Source organism: Gobio gobio, assembly GCF_949357685.1.
Source record: "Gobio gobio genome assembly, chromosome: 11".
In the NCBI taxonomy this organism is placed as follows: domain Eukaryota; kingdom Metazoa; phylum Chordata; class Actinopteri; order Cypriniformes; family Gobionidae; genus Gobio; species Gobio gobio.
Genome location: NC_137104.1, coordinates 26159815 through 26181890, shown reverse-complemented (window position 1 = coordinate 26181890; position 22076 = coordinate 26159815). Strand labels below are relative to the sequence as shown.

The window sequence follows — 22076 nt, the reverse complement described above, 5'->3', positions numbered from 1 at the left end:
ACTGAGGAAAATTATCTGGTAAATCAACAATGCAACAAACGCAGTCCATATAGCTTAACGTGTATATATCACAATATATTCATAAAATTCATAAACTCCAACTGTGAAACTGATTAAAATTGATATAAATAAATCAATCACAAACATTTTACCAAGATTTAATGTACATTTATTCTTAACACGTGGAACATATAGTATAAAGATTTCATACGGAATAAATGATATTCATTAAGCCAAAAGGTGGGGAAAAGGAATTTACAACAAGATTTTAGCTACATCATCTGAAATACAAATATGAATCCATAGCACTGGAATCGACTAAGGAAACCGCTGGGAAAGAGGGGAAAACAAACTTGTTTATTGTATCTTTGTTCCGGTGAATGATGATGAAATCGGTTGGCGTTAATGGACTTGTCTGGTTTGATATATGCCTCTACAGCTTTAACGAAAGGAACTGAAATGTTATGTGTATGGGATCGCAAGGGCAAAAGATTGCATCCCTACAGCCAGAGATGTAAGGAGAGGAAGGTGGTAAATAAACACATGGCAATGCGCAATGAGAGATCTGTTGAGTGAAACCTTTAATTCGTCAAAGATTAAAAACGGTGAAGAGCGCCATAAGATGAGAGAGAAAGAAAAAGAGCAAAGTGTAATTTACAACATCATTATATACACTGCAGCCTGGACTGCATCTAGAGCTCAAGACCAGTCCTAAGAGGTGATTTCTTTAAGGGTCAAGTCATACAATCGAGGGACAAAGAAGAGGTCGGGGTGTTGTAGGTTCACGTTACTTTGGGGGGAAAGCCATTTTTTCCTCTCTCAACATGAACTAAAATCATTTTTAAAAACTACAGTTTTTTTGCTGCCAAGCCAGCATTATCTCAGTGTGAAACAGTATTGTTACAGTATGTTTACAGTTTTAAGGTGTACAGTACAGAAAAAAAGTCCTACAATCTACTGCACAGGCCTCCCATTTACATTTCTGTTCACAGCCAACGACCTGGTTCCTTTAGGGCTAAGTATATATTTAATCAAAGATACAGCAATTTATACCACACACCAGAGTCTGCAAGTCCATTTAGCCTCCAAGAACCAGATTATGGTCGTCTCCATGCCCATCCTCACCCGGAAGGTGAACATGGGCACGATTTTTCCCCAAACTCACTGTAAACGTGACAGCAACTTTGGTTACAGTTTTGTTTTTTGTGTCTTTTTTGTAATTTTATTTTTCCTTACAAAAAAAGTCCAAAGGGCAGCACACTCTTGCAGGTGAGGATCTCGATCGGCACATCCTTGTTAGTTTAATTCTTATCATACATGTTAAATCCATCGCGGCTTAATGGTATATCCTTCCTTTAGAGCAAAGCAAGGGCAGACAGGATAGACAGTGGAATCTGAGGTGATTTTGCATAAATTAAAAAAAAATGAACATACAGTCAGTCAGTTTCGCTGTTAAATTTTCTCCACTCACGCAGACACACACACATTAAAAAAACGAGTGGGGAAAAACATGAATCACCCCCACAGCTGTCATGACTGGCCAATCAGAAAAAGTACGTCACAGATTACATGGGACACCAAAGAGTTCATAAGTGGGGACACCGATATGTCCAGTAGCCGTGACTCGTACAGCGTGAACTCCGAGTGGTTCTCTTCCACTTTGGCAAGGGCGTACAGGGCTCGTGCCGCCCGCCGCATCATGTCCACACTAGTAGGCTCGAAGTGTGCACCTTGTAAGTGCAGTAACGAACCCTGACTCTGTTGGAACTGGGTGGCTGCAAGACTGTCCTCCAAGAAGCCAAGAAGGTTTCCAACACTTCCTTTCTGCACAGCAATAGCCCGGGCCGCGACGCTGTCGCCTTGTGCCAGATTAGCTAGCAGCACCACTGCCATTTCCCGGCAGACGGGCACTTTGCGCTCACCAACCATGCGCACAAGGGAGCCATAGAGCTTCTCCAAGCGGCTGAAAGGTGGCGTAGCCAGAATGAGGTCAACATTGTTATCCTGGATGCTAAGCTTGCTAAGGGTTTCGAGGACGAGTCTCTGGGGAGACAGTGTCCCGTTGAGCCCCAGCGTGGGGAAGGGGTCAATCGCTTCAGCCGAAGGGCACACAGCCCAGTGGAGCAAGCCATCCAGCAGTGGCAAGCAAATACTTTCTGGGTAGATGGAGAGGTCCAGCTGACCTGAGATGTTTGCTAATGTGACCAAGCAGTTTTCCCGCAAAACCTCAAGACAGTCCCACCACCACTCATCTCGCTCACAGCTGACACCTTCGTCTTCCTCCTCTTCTTTTTCATAGGTAACCGGGGCCTGCTTGCGTTCAGGATGCCGATGGTGCAACAGCACAAGCCGACCAAGTAACAGCAAAAGCCCTGGATGCTTTGACATTTCCAGATCATTGCTAGGAATAAAGGAAAGGCTGCGAACAATGTTGGAAATGCAAATACAGCGGCGAGCAAGGGCATCCTGCCAATCTGAGAGTGTACAGAGCGGGGTCTCATCCTTGCTATGTGGCTCGTCTTCCAAGATTTTGATATTGCGACTCTGTTGTGCAAGATCGATGCCAAAGAGAAACGTATTTTTCTCCTTGTCACCCTCCCGGTTGCCTCTGACTGCTTCCTCAGTCACAGAGCCTCGCCTCGCCAAAAGAACGTCATCAAAGGTGGCCGTTATACTCGCCGACGTGCTTGCTGTTGTAGTACTTTTACCCTCTGACAACGGTTGATTTGAGGATGGCTGAGGTTGTACTTGTTGCTGCTCTTCATTTATCTGAGCATTATCCGTAACAGTTTCCACTACTTGAGATGCCTTCTTACGTGGCTCAACATTCACTGGCACCCGTTTCTGATGCTTCAAGAGTTCCATCTTGCTCTCAAAATGAGTTTGTATGTGCTCTGTGGTGTCACCACCACCCACACTCCAATGGATAAGACCACTATCAAAGGCTTGCCGTCGACCCAATTTACTAGTGCGGCCAATCACAAACGGGTCTTTTTTCCTCAATATCTTGATGGGAAGCTTGTCAAATTTACTAGCCTGCTTTGGCCTCTCCTGGGAGGCACTAGTGTCCTGCAATGGGGTAGATGATCTGAGATGATCTTTGCATGAAATATCATCGCCTTCCCTCTCTTCTATGTCATTTTGGACCTGCGTAGACTCCTCTTTCTCCTGCTTGACCTGGACTTGTGACGTCTGGACAGGGTTGATCTCGAAATCATCATCATCATCATCATCCTCGTCCTCCTCTTCCATCTGCTCTGCCTCTGGCCCCTCCTCATCAGACATTTCAGGGTCAATGGCATCTGGGTCAATTAGGGTACGCTGCCCAGGGTCTCCAACCTCATACTCTTTCAAGATGCCAAAGATCTCAATGAGGCATCTTCGGAAATACTCAACAATAAGCTCTAGGAAGCCAGGAAGCTGCAATCGGACAAAGATGAATTAAAGATAAGTCACACTAGTTGACCAACCTGACCCATCCCTTATCATATAGTCTATAAAATTTACTGACCTGGTTCAGATTAAAGTTAGAAATGCTGTTGTCATCATAGAGAAGAATATTAATGGTATCCAAAGCCCATGTGCTCTCAGCTAACAAGCCTGATTTGAGGGACATCATGACTCGCCAAGCCTCTGGTGTTCCTGAAACAAAACAAAACCCAACTTTCAGAACTCTACAAATGTACCAAGACACAAGTATTCATGGGAACGATGCTGTGAGCCTCTTACCAATATCTTTCATGGTAAGCCGCCGACGCGGTTTCAGAATGGGCTGCGAGGCCTCTATTGAACCTGGTGGGAATGCTACATCTCTCCGAATCAGAGGGGGCTGCACTGGCGGCTGGGCAATGTGTGACGCAGGAACTGGAGGTCCAGCCTTCTGAATTTTCATCCCCGAGTGCATGTATGGAGACTTACTGGGTGAGGTCCTATTCTCCATTGGTCTTGGCATGGGTGCAGGGCTGGACACTTGTGGAATGTGGTTTTGGGAGGATTGATAGTTGGGCTGAAGAGGTCTGGACATTGGTGGCCCAGAGGCTCCAGGCCCGTATGGGGGCTGACGCTGGTTAACATGGCCAGGCCAAGATCCCTCATGATTCATGCGCTGATCTGAAGGCATCATGTCTTCAGAACGATTCATGCTGTGGTAGCCTTGACCTTGAGAAGGGACACCAGGGGGCCCCTGGCGATTATGATAGTTTGGGTAGTTCATGTCATTACGCCCAGGCCACATGGGACCTTGGGGTCCATCTGGGACAGAAGGCATGGAGCCACTCATGGAGCTACCCATCATCTGTGGCTGCATGGAGGGCTGGGAGTTTGGACCACCCGCGTTAGGTCCTCGATCTCGCCCAAAACCAAAAGGAAATTGACTCTGTGGGCCTGGTGGGCGTCTGTCTGAGCCTGGATAAGTATTAAACTGGTTATACATATCTGGTTGGGACTGAGGTCCACCTGGGGCCTGGGGTCCCTGCTGCTGACCACTAAACGGGTATATGTCCCCTTCATGGCGCTTTGCAGGAGGACCATAAACACCATCAACCGGTCTCTTCTGTGTGTAATTCTGTATAAAAGAAAGTTTTTTTTGTTTTGTTTTTAGATCTTAAGCAATGATGCAGGTACCAACAATACAATAAGTTTTAAAAGACTGTGTTGCACTGACCGGTTGCTGTTGTGGGTACATTCCTGACTGTTGGTTTGGGTATGGTCCACAAGGGGGAGCACCTTGGCCAGGGTATTGATTACTGTAAGAATCATGCCTGCAAACCAAAAAATACATAATTTCAAAAAGGCCCAAAAAGCATGGATGTTCAATAGTGAGTAGCAAACAACAGAAATAAGCGAGCAATACAGTAATAGTGAAATTTCAATTTTAAGCACAACATTTAAAGAAAATTTTCTAATTAAGCTTTCTATACAACATCTGTGTAGTTTAATGAAATTTTTACCTCTGCTGTTGTGGGGGCCGGTTGGGTGAGTACATCCCTGCATCTGCACCAGAGGGCATCATGTTAGGTTGTGGACCCATATTACCATCTGGGCCCATACTTGAGTCTGGTCTGTGAGGAAATAAAGAAATGGTATTTGAAGAAAATGGCAACTGAAGACACTACTCCTTGGTTGGGTTGGAATGTCAAAAATAAAATCAGTGGCTACACTTGATATAAAGATAAACATAGAAATAAATGCTCTCACCTTCTGTCGTATCCTGGACCATATGGGTACTGTTGTCTTTGACCCATTGGCATATTGCCCATAGGTCCTGGGGTGCCTCGGTTATATTGTTCACCCATGCCACTGTTTGGGCCTTGACTTGGGCTCATGAACTGCTCACCCGCTAAAAAAAAATGTAAGCAGAGAAACACACTGAACATCCATTTTGTATAGTAAAATATTATTTAACACCCATGATTCTTATCGTGGTGTTTTATTTACTACATGACAAATTATTCAAAAGCACAATTTATACTTACAAGTATAATTAAAACAGAAATATTTTAAACAGAAATGTACTGTCAAGCCTTTTAACAATCAGTCACACTGGGATAAGAATCATAGGATGTGCATAATACTTTTGAGAGCCGACCATTTGGAAGTTTGAAAAATGTTAATGTAGCAAAATACATACAAACTGAACAGTAACAGAATTGGCTTAAAGGGTTAGTTCACCCAAAAATGAAAATTCTGTCATTAATTACTTACCCTCATGTCGTTCGACACCCGTAAGACCTCCGTTCATCTTCAGAACACAAATGAAGATATTTTAGTTGAAATCTGATGGCTCTGAAAGGCCTCCATTGGCACAATGGCACTTTTCTCTCTCAAGACCCTTAAAAGGTACTAAAGACGACGTTAGAAAGTCCATCTCACTACAGTGGTTCTACAATAACTTTATGGAGTGACGAGAATAGTTTTTGTGCGCAAAAAAACCCTAAATATCGACTTATATAGTGATGACGATTTCAAAACACGGCATCATGAAGCGTCAAAGCGTTATGAATCAGTGAGTCGAATCATGATTCGGATCGCGTGTCAAACCGCTAAACTGCTGAAATTTGGCGATCCAAACTGCTGAATCGACTCTCTGATTCATAACGCTTCGAAGCTTCATGATGCCGTGTTTTGAAATCGGCATCACTATATAAGTCGTTATTTAGGGTTTTTTTGCGCACAAAAACTATTCTCGTCACTCCATAAAGTTATTGTAGAACCACTGTAGTGAGATGGACTTTGTAATGTTGTCTTTAGTACCTTTTAAGGGTCTTGAGAGTGTACTGTGCATTGTGCCAATGGAGGCCTTTCAAAGCCATCAGATTTCAACTAAAATATCTTCATTTGTGTTCCGAAGATGAACGGAGGTCTTACGGGTGTCGAACGACATGAGGGTAAGTAATTAATGACAGAATTTTCATTTTTGGGTGAACTAACCCTTTAATATAGCAGCACAACTATAAAGGTTATCATATAAATTGGGCCAGAATATAACCATGTCTCATACATAATCATGGCAAGAGACAACTCCAATTTCACAAAGAACAAAGAGAAAAATTCACAAAAGAGATATGACCAGAAGAGTCACCTTTTCTCATACCACCAAAGGGGTCCTTATTTGGCTCATAAGGCCCCATGCGGCCCATCATGTCTGGTCCACCCATACCAGGCTGATAACCTGAATTGGGGGTTACAGAGTTGCGTCTAGAAAAAGCTGGATCACCACCATCAGCAAACGGGTCCTGCAAATTCACACTGCTCCTGTGTAAGACATAATGAGGGTAAGCTCAAATGAGAGAAACTGTGGCCCTAATTCTGAATGTCCTCCTGTCCCAAAACTGACAATACAACTGATACAGAGAGGCACAGTAATTGACATGTACCTAGCACCAGGCATGGGTGGCATCTGACTGTGCGGTGTTGATGCAGGTGTAGGGGGCTTCAGATCACCACCTTCGGCCATAGAACTGCTGGTCGACTGAGGTGTCTGAGGACCCTGTAACGATCCTGATCCAGCTGGGAGGAAAAATATCAGATTTGTCAGTCAGCAAAATCCACGGGAAGTTTAGGTGGTCATATTGTGTGTATATAGTAAAGAAACCAACACAAAAAAAAAACCTGTCCACATGGCTGTAATTTAAACATCAAATGTGTTCTGACGGGCTGCGTTTCTTGTTTCTGCAGCACTTTCACTGTCAGTTTGGACAGGCAGCACGCCAACATGAAGCGACACACTTTCGAGGAAATGTGCTGAGCTCGGCTCATTTGGCAACCTTCCCCAGCCTGAAATCATGCTGCTTTTCATGGCACTTAATCTCATTTGAGGACTTTCCCACACCGATGACACAGGGAGAGGTGCTCTGCCAGCTAAGTGCTCAGAGAGTATCATCCTAAGGTTTGAAGCTCCATATCCCAGCATGACAGAATCTCCATTACTACCACTCAACCAGCAGCTAAGGGCTTAGTCATGTGCATAGAAAGATGAGGCATTCTGCCTGATAGGTGGTAAGTTGGGTCGTCTGAGTATTCAGATAAACAGGCAGAGTACTCAAATGAAAATCAGAAAATTTAAAAATAGCTATCCGCTGACCTGAGGTATCAAACACCGTTTCCGGGTCCAAGTCTGAATTCTTCAATTGAGAATACCATTTCAACAGATGTTAATGTGCACCATTTTTAATAGCACACATTTAAGCGAAGCTTTTAAAAACTCTCGGTGTACTATTACAGTTTCTGGGCTCACAACATCACAAAAACCAATATTTTAATGATTCAAAAATTCATCACTGTCTGCGATCGAGGTTAGGATCATGATTTTTCAGTATTAGCACCATTTGTTGTTTGCTTTTGGGATCTGATAGAGTTTGATAGTCCGATAGACAAAAGTTTTAAACTTCCTTATCAAACGTTACTGTCTTTTTCAAGTCCTGGAAAGTGCTCATGCCATCCCAACCAACATGATTGCCATGTTTAAGAAGACTTGAGCCAACGTGCATGTGAGTAAATGTCAGAGCGCAGGGAATGATGAAGAGAGAGACACAAATGTGTGTGGATGAACAGCATGTTTGTACACCACATGTTGCAGCTCATCTTGCGGCCAGCAAGAGGACGATTACTACTGGCACGCCTGTTGGATGACTCATGCTTCCATTCATTAACTCGTACACACATTGGGGTCACTGCCAGGTCAGACGTATCCGTATCTCACACTTCACACATGCTCTTTAGCACACACGGCACAATACCTCAGCCTCCCTCCTCTGGGCAAGGATTTCCCTCAAACACAGATAAAGAGGGGGGAGGGTGGGAAAGAAAAACCCAGCTTGACTTTACACACCACTAACCCCTTCGTTCACACAACACCCCCACCTCGCCCAGGGGTTGCCTCTGAATCCTAAGACCAGGAAAAAGCTCTCTGCAGCAGGGGGGAAAAAAACAGTCAGCCTGGAGCACCTGACACAGTGCCAAGCAGACATACTCTACATCACAGGGGATCCCCTTTAACTCGCCCCATTTCTCTTGTAATCTCAGTCTCTCTCAACTGAACTTACTCTTCTTTTTTTTTTTTTTACACGAGACGTGTTCTTGGATTGAAAACCAGCTGGATGGAGTGAAACAGAATGGAGTGCATAACCCAGCAGTCTCCTTAAGCGTATTTAACACCCAGGCTTTTTACCATTTTCATATAATAGGCTGGACACTGTCATTGTTGCAGACAAATGCTATGCTTAATACAATAAATACACTTGGGCAATGTTCCCTCTAATGCTTCCCTCTAATGAATGGAAGTGTGAGATGCAGAAGGCCGTGCAGAAAGAGTAAAATGCCATGCAGAGGACAGACAAGAAATGTGTGGGGAAATCCATTTGATTGTAGTTTAAATGAGAAATAATTGCAGTGCTCTGGTCAACCGCTATAGAGTTAATGTCGCCATAGAGTAAGAACCGGTGAATGTGGTTTACAGGTTTCATGGAAAGAGAATGTTGTAAGCATGTGTGAGTGGCAGTGAGCCAAATCAGTTGCAGTAAGAATACTGGCATGTTTGTGGTCAAAATAGCTCAAGACAAGAGGCAACATGAAAAACAGACTTGAAATTAAACAATCATATTTTTAAAGAAGAGTGGCTTGATTAAGTGGTGCAAATAAGGTATGACGGGCACAGAACGGTAACAAAACTCAGAGACATTTAAAATTACACACCCACAGGTGTAGCGTGCAAACTCAAAATACAGTTACATACCTCAGTTTAAATAGATGTGTGTGTGTGTGTGTGTGTGTGTGTGTGTGTGTGTGTGTGTGTGTGTGTGTGTGTGTGTGTGTGTGTGTGTGTGTGTGTGTGTGTGTGTGTGTGTGTGTGTGGTGTGGTTTTCATGGATGTTAAGTTAAATAAAAGAGTATAAAATATAAAAGAGTTCTATAAAAGAGTTATCTATAAAAGAGTTCAAAATATTTAGCAATTAGATTTATTTAAATGCTTCAGTTTGTTTTCACACAATATAATATAAAACAAATTGAAGCATTTAAACTGATATGATATATTTTATCAGTTTAAATACTTAAATTAGTTACTGTATTATATTATATTTAGTGCTGGGGAAAAATGAATCGCATTCAAAATAAAAGTTTGTTAACATAATGTGTGTGTACTGTGTATAATTATGGTGTGTGTGTGTGTGTGTGTGTGTGTGTGTGTGTGTGTGTGTGTATGTATGTATGCGTGTATGTATGTATGTATGTATGTATGTGTGTATGTATGTATGTGTGTATATATGTGTGTGTATGTATGTATGTATGTATGTATGTATGTATGTATGTATGTATGTATGTATATATATATATAAAATACACACACATGTATATATTTAAGAAATATTTGCATGTATATACTATATATATATATATATATATATATATATATATATATATATATATATATATATATATATATATATATATATATATATATATATATATATATATATATTATCTTAAAACTTTATTTAAAAAATTATTTAAATCTTTAAATCTTTAAAACAAAATGCATCTTAATTTTTTTAATAAAAATTCTTAAATATATACGTGTGTGTGTGTGTGTGTGTGTATATACTTTTATTTTGGATGCAATTAATCATGATTAATTTTTCCCCAGCACTAATTATATTTTATATTATATTATATTGCATAAGCCTAATAAAGCATTGATCTCACAAGGGGATAGTTTAGGGCTCATTGCCATTAAAAAGTTTGAAAACCCCTGGTATAGAAAATCTTGGGTAGGATTTAGGTAACCTAAATGTGCTTCATTTAGTGACTTCTGAATTAACAGCTCGTTAAAAAAAAAAAAAAGTAATATCACAAGTTACACGTCAAATAAAATAGAAAGTTAAAAGTTACTGCGTGATGAAACCATTTTTTGTTTAGGTATGATTTACAGGTCTGGTATGAAGAATGTTATTTTTCAGCTATTTTGATGTGCTTTGGTCAGGATGATGAATAGGCCTGTCACGATCACAAATTCTGTGCTGACGATTAATTGTCATGCAAATAATTGTGATAAATGGTTTAATTCTGTTTTGTTCATGTCATTGTAAGCCTAATGCAGTTTTTAATAGTACATAATATTAGGGCTGGGTATTGACACAAATTTCAATTTTCGATTCGATTCGTTTCGATTCGATTCAATTCAATATCGATTATTTTGGAAATGTATGAGGCACAATACATGGAAAATTTTCTCAAGAAAAACACATTTCTGAACTTATGTTGTAAACTATGGGAGTCAGTTGATACTACATTAGCCTACTAATATTGAAGGTAAAAAATTAACTGATTTGTATACAGACACTTAAATGACACTAAATTATGTTTGTTTTTTTATAATAAAGTTATAATATTAACTTAACAATTACATAATCATAATTCTACTCTAATTCGTTTTTTGAAATATAAACATTTAAATGGTGGCTGTCATAAAAACTTGCCAGATTTATTCGTACTATTCGTACTAAATATTGAAGAACATTAAAAATGACAATGAATATCCTATGTAATGTGGTGCATATAATTAGCAAAATGCTCCTCTCTAGAGTTAATTTTTCTAGCTTCTAGCTTTCTAGACAAAAATGTAAAAAATGTGTACCTTGAATGCAATGTAAGTCGCTTTGGATAAAAGCGTCTGCCAAATGCATAAATGTAAATGTAGCTGACTAACGAGTTTATGGACACTGGATATGGTTTTTCTGAGGTAAATGTGATGTTACATGACATTGTTTACAAGCTGTTTTACTTGCATCTTTCTGCGGTTGAAACCATAGACTGTACAAAAATATGGACGTGGGTGTCCGTGACGTCACCCATAGGATTCTGATGAGCAGTTTTGAAGCTCAAAGTATGGACGAGATGGCCGTTGAAACACTGATTGAGCTATTCTGTGACATGATACGATTTCGGTAAGTTGTCCTGTATCTTTTAACACACTTTCAGAAGCTCATTCATGTTTATTTTGCGCTGTTACTGGTATTAGGGCGGAAGAGAAGATCCGTTCATGTATTCCGTTCAGTTTTCCTGGACATCATGAACACATTGTATCTGCATTTGGGAAACTGACTCAGAATAACAACGCATTAACCTTTTCTTCAAATTCATCTCAAATTGCTTCAATTTTGCACAACACTGTGGTAATCTTACATCAAAAATAGAAATGCTGAAAGCAAGCGCCAAATCTTACAAACAGTCAGAACGTATTTGATGTTTAATACACAGCTCTGTGAAGAGGGATTGAGAACAAATGAGATTGCACAATGGCAAAAATGAAATATGCCTTTTTGCATCACACCTGGTTAGACCAAAAAATAGTTTCTAGTTGTTGGGCATGTCAAAACCGACCTGGTGACGGGGGCTGGACCTTGGCCTGGTTCTTTTTAGGGTCACTGTTGAAGAAGTCGGGTGGAGGGTCTTCCCCTCGCTCGATCTTGCACTCAAAGGCGTAAAGACACTGGATGTACTGTTTCTTTAGAGAGCTGGCCGCACTACTGGATGTGCCCACATTCAGGTTAGTGGCTAATTCCCTCCACTTTTTATTCTTGTTCACCTGATAACAGCAGACAGACACAATTTAATGACTGTGACAGGCAGGAGAGACCTTCTGTGAACTCAAAAGCATTTAAATCCACCTGAAATTCAACATGAAATCATAAATAACTCCTAATGAAACCATTCTGTAATTTACTGCTACCATATCAGGAGAAGTTCATCTCCACACCTGAGTGAGGCCGCCAATCTCTTTGACGGACACATAGAGGCGGAAGAGGTCAAGGGGCTTGCGGCCCACCGCAGGGAGATTGCTCATGCCCATGGCTTTCTCCTCAGCAAATGCAAGGTAACGATCCACCCACATTTTCCGCTCTGGTTCTGGACCCAGCTCATACAGACGGGTTATCTTCTCATTAGTGGTGGTAGAGGAACTTGACTTCTGCAAGGATGAAAAAGCAAAAATGTATGCATATATCAGATTCCTGCTGTTTAGTTATAGAGGAAAACATGCAATTTTCATAAACAGGAAGCACTGGCGAAAAAAAAGCACACTATCAACACATGAATACATCAACACGGTGTATATGTGCAATGCCCATTTCAGTGGAAAAGCATTTTCATTAATGATGTATAAAGCCAGGACTGCAGGGAGCAATTTCAAAACCCCTGAATGTGCATTCCTCCCTATGTACACTCTCCGGCATTCACAACCCTCCACACAGATGATCAGTCAAGCGCTGTTCACAGAGCTCAGGGCTGCTCATGTCCTTAAGCTTAAGAGAGGCATGCCGGCCTAAACAACTAAGGCTGAGACCCATTTAAATATTAATGGCTCTTCACCTTTTTTGATTCAGTCTTAGGAGTCCCCTCCACTTTGTTATTCAACTTCTGAGGTTGGTTGATTTTGTCCATGGCAAATTCTGGACTGGGAGCCATGCCTATGAGACAAATTGAAACACATTTGTCATTGTGGACTATTTTAATAAAAAAAAAAGTGAAAACTCTGATGCGTGAATAAAAATGTAAAAAATATATGCATTAAGTAGTGTGCAAGCACGTTCAGTGCTTACCTGCAGAGTTATTGGACATGTTGCCAGGCATGGGGTACGGTCCTGCTTGATTCATCATACCCTGCATGCTGTTCATGGGTGGGGCATATGGAGACCCAGCTCCCATCATTCCTTGGTTCATGTTGGGATATCCAGGCGGTCTAGGAAAGAAACAAATTTAAACATTTTGACTAAACTGAAAAATCTTAAATGGTATGAATGACTCTTCCATTGTCTCTTTCAACACACTGTCTTCGTTCTCACTGTTGATCTCATTTTCAGTCAGTATGATCAGACTCACTCCAACAAATCTGATTCTACCAGCAGCCCCTTTCAAGATTTCATGGTTTTGCAACTGCAGAATTTAAAATGTAAAAATCAAGCAAACTCTGCATTATTGGCAGTAGCATTGTCTTATTTACACTTTTTTTCTGCAAAAAACATTAACCTAAAAGTGGGGAAACTATACTAGCTAATAAAAATCTATAATTCCGAGCCCGAACAAATTAATCAATAAGTGTTCAACTTTACTGCCGCTGTATTGCATTGAATTTCACTGTAAAGTGAGCAGGAATGGACCGACATATGGAACACCAGGGCTTCCACAGAGTCAGGGTTATATAAAAGTGTTTTAAAAAAAGCGATAAATTAATATTTAATAATTCCAAGTGATCTCTACAAATGATTTATTCACAACATGAGCTTGTCTGTTGTTTTACCAACCTGTTTGCTTCCAAAATACACGAGAAAGATCCAGCTCTGCGAGAGTTCCAGCACCAGAGGTCGTGTTAAACTTTTGCATTGTCCGTTAAAAATTCCATCATCAACCTATTACTACCTGTCATTTCAATTTTTACATTTTATTAATATATGAACAACGCAATACATAAAAAAATATATAATTCCGAGTATAATATGAACAATATGTAAAAAATTAGCTGAACTAAACTCAAATCAACGCTCTGTATCTGCTTGAACTCAAATTTTCCTTCTGGTCCGCATCGACTGAATGCTCGCCTGTGCATAATCAATCAAGGGAGACTGATGCAGTGGCAATTGTCATTAGATTTTTTATCTTTGCCTCAGACAGACGACTTGTGGCTGTTTAAATTTTGTTCTGGAGGCTGAAGCCACACTTTGCTGACACAGTGGAGTGCATGTATGGCAGCGGCTATTTGCACTAAGTGAAAATAGCATATTTTCTTACAGATAGATGCCATTTACACCAAGTGAAAATAGTGATATATTCTATTTACACCATGCCAGGGCTCCAGACTAACTTTTTTCACTAGGAGCACAGTGGCCCCCAACTGAAAATTTTAGGGGCACAACCAGAAATTTTAGGGGCGCACACCGTAAATCAACATGCTAACCAAATCTACTAATTTCCACTGTATTACTAATAGGGATCGGTATCGTTAAGGTTTTAATGGTATTACTACTCTTACCCATACTGCTTATCGATCCAGTACTTTAACAGTATTCTTACCGGTTCTTTTTATTATACTTTTTTTTTTATATAAAAAAAACAAAAACAAAACATAATTAAGAACATAATTAACATGGCTTTATAATCTGAAAAGTAAAATATCTATAGCAAAAGAAACTGCAAAGTTTGAACAAAAATATAAAACATCTATTTGTAAATGGACCAGTGTGCAGGCATTCGGAAGGTCTGCTAACATTAATATTACAGTAAAGAACAAACCTACAAAGAAATCTAATAAATGAATGAAATGTAAAATAACACTGCATAGTTTTCACTGTATAAATTGATAGATTAATGCTTATAAAAGCTAAAGTTATTAATTCAAGGGATGTGAATATTTTCTATTTGCCTTTTGTTCGATTCGAATTAATGGCTCAATCGTCAGCAGGTTTATTAGACGCTGCCCCTTTAAGACCGATCAAATGTAGAACTAATAATATCATATTCTCCTATTTCTCCAAACTATTTACGCCCATTTCGGATATAAACTGTTAAAATAACTACTCTCCAATCCGGTCATTTTGACACCGGCTATTTGTTGTTTATTTGATGGTTTAGACGCGCACACGAAGCCTAAAATATTAAGTGCAAGTTGGTCCATTTCGCAGCACACACACATAAGCCGCCTTGAAGTTGCAAACAGCGTCTCTTGCGCGGATTGTGCATTTAATAGCTCTTTATTATCAAACACATCCCGCAGTTTAGCAACAGTAGAGACTGCAGTTTACAACAATCACTGAATCTGACGTTTAGTTTAGGTTTAGGGAGAAATGACAGCGCAAGGCTGTGAAGGGAAGGATGTCACGCTCGACTGAACACGGCTATAGGAATAGTTTTACCTCATACCATCTTTTTATAATTCTTGGAGGCCAAAATCGAGAAAAAAAAAAAAGATTAATATCCCAGCACATCCCTAAAGTTTAAGCAGACTAAACTTTTGTTTAGTTCTTGGCCATCGTCACTCATTAAGCTGACTGTGGTGTTGTGTTCGCAGCTCCACGTGAGAGAGCTCGCTTTCTCTCTCTTCTGGATTGCGAATGGCAAAAATGCATCACGGACAAATGGTTTAATATTATCATATAGAAACGGCTGGCAAAGATAGAATTTGCCAGACATAACGTCTATCAATTATAAATAGTAAGTGTATTTTCTTAATTTCTCCAGTACCGACAGCAGGCAAATTTACTGGTCGCACATGTGCGACTGGATGTAAAATTCAGTCGCACACTCAAATTTTAGTCGCAAAATGCGACCATTTAGTCGCACTCTGGAGCCCTGCATGCATATGAGTAAATAGTAATTAGATGCCATTTATTCTTTAATTTGGAAGATGCATACTATTTTCACCTCAGTATTGTTGCACATCAACAGAATGCAATAATAACTGTAAAATATTATATTTATTAAAATGATTAAATGGATGCTAGCCTTAATGGGACAATAAAAGCCCTCCATACACCAACCCCTAACCCTCCCCAATAAATACTTGTATTATTAAACATTTCGTCAGGCACTTTATTTACACTTTTAGAACATTTTCTTCATTTTTATTGAAAGTAAATGCCTTTCCGGTGTGATACGTGATGGGAAAAAGGAGAAGAGCGAGCTCGGCAAAAGGCGGATTTGAACCCGGGTCGATTGCGTCAAAACCAAGTTTGATGAGCCTTACGCTCTACTGACTAGGTAAATTGAGATCGTCCCAAAAAAGGACACTTGGAGATTTTGGACATCTAATAACCAAATTATATAAAGGAGTCCATATAATTAATAAATGTATGCACACAATTTTCCTTTTTAGAATTCACGGTGTTTAGTATGTGTAGTATGTGAACCACAGAGATGCAAAAAAAAAAAAACCTTAACCAACCGCCTTAACCTGCCTGCATTATTTGCCTACTACAGTACATGGATGCATTCAGAATGACTAAACACAACAACATACACATGACACATAAAAACATCCTGAATTTGTGAGGAAACAACGTGAATGAACTGAAATGTGTCTGTGCATATATAAAATAAATGATCAGTGCGTCGAGAGCGCACACATACGGTTTGTTTGCGCATTAAAAATAACGGACTTACGCATGCTTACTGTCCGACTCCTGTACGCCACTGCAATCATCTTTACCTTGATTATAATTCGCATCCATCAAAACTTTACTAGAGAGAAGCTGGTTTGCTTTATCCAGCCGAGAAACGTAGTTTGCATATCATCTGGCCATGGTGGGATGTTTTGACGTCCCGTTCAGTCTGAATTTCACACAGCGCAATACGTGAGGGCTCACACTCTTCAGAAACAATCACAGAGTATGACAGAACATTTAAAGCGAAACACACACTGGAATGAATAATTCACTGAAAACTGGCCAGGAGTCACTGTTCTCTCTGCCATCTCTGATAAAATAAGAGCTATTTTGGACCGATTGTTTGAAAGAATTCGCTTACTGGATCATTGGATTGAAAACTTTCCCAAAGTTTTGATTGCAAACAGAGAAGCGAAATCGGGTTAAGGGGTTAGAATAGAAATTTCCGCCTACCAGAGTTAGTATTGTGCCATTGTAAACTCCCGACTCTCAAGATCATCTAACTGCGTGACGCAAATTACATTAAAGACTCAATTTTACGTGCTTATTTGCATTATTTGTGTTAAATTATTTTAACGCGCTAAGGATTTTGAATTAATCGCATGCTTGCTTGTAATCACCTAATGCAGCATCTGTTTTTCCCTTCCTGAAGTAGCCAATGCTAATGTCTCCCCACATCCTTTGGCTAGCGTTACAGTATATAATCCCTCTCAACTACCTGCCGATGGCACCTACGACCCTATGACAAAGCATTTTTTAAATTTGCTTTGGCAGTCAGTGGGATGGACTGGCCAATGAGCTTGTCCACACACTGAAGAACTGGCATTGTCAGAACAGATCCAAATGTTTTTCAGTCCAAGAGGCCAAGTATTCTGCACGGCACCTCTCAATGAGTTTATCGTTTAAAAGCAGCAAGTGGTGGACTCTACCTGTGTATAGAGTTGGATGGGCCATGGTGCATGCCCGCTGCAGCAGGATCCTGAGGCTTTCTGTTCATTCCAGGTGGTGGACACATTCCAGATGCCACCTGAGGGGGCATGCCACCCATATTTGGGCCAATGGCGGGGCCGTATGGCCTCGTACCCATCTGACCTGGACCCATGCGTCCTGGAGGCATCCCTCCATACGGCCCCCCTCCACCCTGCCCAGCCATAGGGTTCATGGAGCCACTCATGCCAGGACCACCTGGATAGTTAGCATTTTGCATGCCTCCATAACCTGGTGGCCTCGGGTATCCTGTTAAATAGATTGAGGTTAAGGTAATCTACGCTAGTGTAATACAAGTAAGTGTTTTGTTTTTGATGTTCTTAAAAAGCATCAGTCATCTGTTCAATCAAAACAAAGCTTCTCACCTTGTGGTCCATATTGGCCACCCTGCGGCCCATAGCTACCCATGGAGTTGTTCTGGGGGAAGGAACCCATCCCACTATGCATTTGGCCTCCAGAAGATTGCCGTGGGGATAAAGTTGACCCAGGTTGAGGAGAGCCATATGGCATCTGAGGGTTCCTCATATATACTGTAGAGAGCAGACAAAGTTATGCTACGGTAAACTATCCTTGAGGTTACTTTCACGCTAGTAGTTTTAGTAGTTTTGGATGCAGGTGTTTGATGTCTGGTTTGTTGATTACAGTGAAAGAAGCTTTCTAAACGCAGATGCACATCCTAGAACCGCACTTAAGTAAACTTTAAAAAGATGGTCTGGTGCACAGTTTGTATAGACACCAATAGAGTTCACAATTCAAAAGCAATACGGTCAAATTCGCATGAGCGATGTGTAATTTACCAATTACAGTCTCCACAGAACTTACAGTGACAAACTAGCTTGTTATTCTTACTGTTTGTTTGTAGGGCTGCACAACTTGGCCAAAATGTTGTGATTATATATCAATATGGATATAAAATAACTTTAAAATAATAATAATAATAATAAAAATAATAAATATCATTATTACTCAAATATAAAAATTATTAAAAACAATATAAGAAATATTACTACTGGAATAATTTACTGTAAAAAATATATATATTTAAGATAAATAATATAATCATTTTATTTTACACTACTGTAAAACTGTAAAATTACAATACTTATGTTTATCTTAATTTCTCAAGTTTCAAACATTAAACCATCAAACTGATTTTGACGGAAAACTGCAGGGGGCTTAAAGCTTCTTGTCTGTTGATAAGCGATTCTCATTGCAAGTATGGAAAGATGGTTGGCGTGTTGGCATTCCCAATGGCATATTAAAGCGACCCAAACTCAGAGCAGATGGAGAGATGGCATTCCTGTGGAGTAGCATTTACTGTGAACCGATCTGCTCTGGGCCACTGAAAAGACCAAGGCTGCGTTTCTCAAAAGCATCGTGATCCAAGCTGATCGTAGAGAACATTGGTGGCAATGGTTCTACGATCTACTAAGGCTTATGATGCTTTTGGAAAACGCAGCCCTGATCATGAACTGCTATCATGTAAATGTACATCGTGTGAAGCTTCACTCTGAAACACATATTTAAGTCAACCTCAGGATTTGTGATTTGTAAATCACACCAACCTATATTGCGTTTTCAGTTTTTATTTTCGATTAATCGTGCAGTCCTTAGGCAAATTGTAAAAATCATAACGTCATAGTAATTTCAAAAACTATCAAGACTCACCTCTATCCTGACCCATGGAGGAATGTAACATACCATCCGACTGGACACTTGAGGGTCTGGGGGGCATTTGGTTTCCTATAGGTGGTGTAAACAACAAAGTTAAAAAGTGTGTAATACTGATAATCTCATTTTCTTAAAAAACAAATGACTGCATTAAAAGAAATTATATAAAATGGGGTTCCCACCAGGCATGGCTCCGGGTGAGAGGGGTCCCGTGCGCGAGGCCGGGCCACTGGCGGGTGAGCCCACAGGTGAGGGAGAGGGGCCACGAATACCCGATAGGTGAGGAGAGGTGTGGGGAGAGAAGGGCGACTGCGCTGGGTTGCTCTGTTCACCCTGACTGCTGGACACACCTGATGTGCTCACGCCCGGGCTCAAAGCACTCTCTGCGCCTGTGGGGAGATCGTCGATGGAGCCTGACAAATCCTGCACAGGAGAACCAGAGGAATGAAAAAAAAATACATTAGTGTTGTTTGATAAGGCAAGCATCACTGTTGCTCTTTCTAAGCAATCTGAACAAAGCCCTGAGTACTTGCACCACACAATTTGCGCTACAGACCTGAATCATGTGATTTAATGAGGAGAGGTGTGCTAGTACTTTCTACAAAGGCCCTAAGGGAAAAATTACATTTCAATGCTTTTGCATTCACTCACAAAACCTTTACATTTCGCCCTGAAAAGTTTGTCTCACTGTAAAAATTAAAAATAAAATAAAATGTACATAATTACAAAAATCCATAAAATGTTTTGTGAAATACTAGTCATAAATGAGAACCACTAACCACAAATTAAATTATAAGCCTATATATATTTATATATAGATATATCAGTTTGTTGTACAGTACTTGTTTTTGCTACTGTCCAAAAAACAAAACAAAAAAAACCTCCACCAGTGGATTTTCCTCAACTGTCGTAAGTTTTGGTTTATCTAAGCCCCCCTGAAGATCAAATCCTAGAACCACCCCTGGACAGAGTGTAATGGTTACTAGTAGCATAATAAAGGACATCACGCTAAAACCCTCTCCAAGATGTTTGTCATCACAATTTAAATTAATTAAAAAAGGATAGCATAGCCAAAAATGAAAATTCTGTCATCATTATCATTATAAATGTTGTAAAAGTATATCCCAAAAAGTCTTGCGTTAAATGTTCTATTGTCGTTTATGTTCATTCAACCAAAATTCACGCTTCAAAGAGTATAAAAAGATATTCCATATGAATAGAGCGGTTTAATCCAGGTCTTTTCACCTGTACTTACTTGACAAAAACAAATCTCATTGCTTAATATCAAGTAGGAATGCCATGAGGAGGAAATTTTCACACTAGTGTATAAACTTGCGACAACAAGGGGGGGGGGGGGGGGGGGGGGGGCGTTGAGCGTTGAGCCATTTTGAGCGTTGGTGTACGCACTCACATTGGCGCCCTTTGTTTAGTCATGAGGCATAAACACGCGCAAAAATCGTCCCGTGTCAACAGGCCTTCAAATAAAGAAAGAAATTGGCTGTGTCAATAGAATCTGTACATTAGGTCTTAAAGTGACAACTAATTTCTTTCCCAACTGTTTACGTTCACTTAAGACATAAACAACGGGTGTATTTGACGTTCTAGTGCAATAGGCAGCGAAATAGAACTGAATTCAGGATTGTACACTGTCCAAGAGGCTTATTGCCCTCAACTCTTAATACATCAAGCAAGTCACACACAAGTAACAGTCGCTTATCCAGTCTATAGCAACGATCTGGAAACAACAAACTAAAATCTAGTTGAAGAGCAAACAGCGACATTTACACAAACAGTGTATAACAAATACAACATGACACGTATAACAAAGAAAGACAAGTGTTAGATATGAAAATGTCCACTCAATATACATACATGAAGTAAACATGGATATTTTGTGCTACCATGTGTCTTTGATTATTGATGGTATTGCCCATTACAGAACACTGGCTGCCTGAAAACAAGCTTGAGCAAAATGAGCAGCAAGTTCATATGGGGTGTGATGCTGAAATCAATCTGGCAGTCAGTCATAAAGCCTCCCAGCGGAGGAGTGCGTGTGTGTGTGTGTGGGAATATTTACACACTAAACTGTCGTCACGTGGAGCGCATGTGTTCAGTGAAAATTTGCAAGCTCATCTGCCAGTCAGATCAGAGAGGGAAAGGGAAAAAAAGTGGGAGTGGAACGAGAAACACACACACGCACTCAGAGCCCGACTGGAGCTTAGCCAAGTATTCCCATAGAAATCTCACACTCGCAGACTGGCTGCGGCCCCAAAGTCGGTGGTTTTGCACTTGAAACTGTGCCCGCTGCTATTTTTGGGCCGTGACCTGCTAGAGGAACCCAAGAGGGAGAGGCAGGAGGAGGACGCTGATTCAGGCTCCTTTTTTAACTGCCACACACACTCTCACTGAATCCATGGAGAGTTTGTATGACCCAGGTCTGCTCTCCTAACAGGAAACAATCCTCTGTGGATGTGTGTTTATGTTGGCATGTGTGTATCTACTAGGAGATTCCTGTGTATGTGACCCATGAGGAAGGTGGTTATTACCCAAGAGTGTGTTGTAAACCAAGAGTCTTGTATCACTGATCCCAAAGAGAAGTCCTTAATTAATGAAGAGACCCTGAGGACAGAAACGGTGTGTGTATACAAAAAAATAACCCAATAACAATCACATTAAGGAAAAATCTGCAAATTACCCAAGAACTGTTACAAATTCATTTTGCTCAGACACGAGTTTATGTCGTCACAAAGCTCTGTGAACAATGACATT

At 40.4% G+C, this 22076-nt stretch overlaps 1 protein-coding gene across 1 annotated transcript in view; it reads right to left on the bottom strand.

Moving 5' to 3' along the window:
• The window catches only part of arid1ab (AT-rich interactive domain 1Ab), a 91326-nt gene continuing 69250 nt past the window's right edge, over window positions 1-22076 (bottom strand). The window contains exons 5-20 of the mRNA XM_079829059.1: window positions 19490-19730; window positions 19305-19379; window positions 18002-18166; window positions 17579-17885; window positions 13095-13234; window positions 12865-12962; window positions 12254-12463; window positions 11878-12082; window positions 6876-7008; window positions 6581-6753; window positions 5197-5338; window positions 4950-5060; window positions 4664-4760; window positions 3730-4564; window positions 3512-3642; window positions 1-3420 (exon numbers count right to left, since the gene is read on the bottom strand). Coding sequence (XP_079685185.1) covers window positions 1531-3420; window positions 3512-3642; window positions 3730-4564; window positions 4664-4760; window positions 4950-5060; window positions 5197-5338; window positions 6581-6753; window positions 6876-7008; window positions 11878-12082; window positions 12254-12463; window positions 12865-12962; window positions 13095-13234; window positions 17579-17885; window positions 18002-18166; window positions 19305-19379; window positions 19490-19730 — 4953 coding nt within the window. The 3' untranslated portion in view covers window positions 1-1530. The remainder of the gene's footprint in view (window positions 3421-3511; window positions 3643-3729; window positions 4565-4663; window positions 4761-4949; window positions 5061-5196; window positions 5339-6580; window positions 6754-6875; window positions 7009-11877; window positions 12083-12253; window positions 12464-12864; window positions 12963-13094; window positions 13235-17578; window positions 17886-18001; window positions 18167-19304; window positions 19380-19489; window positions 19731-22076) is intronic.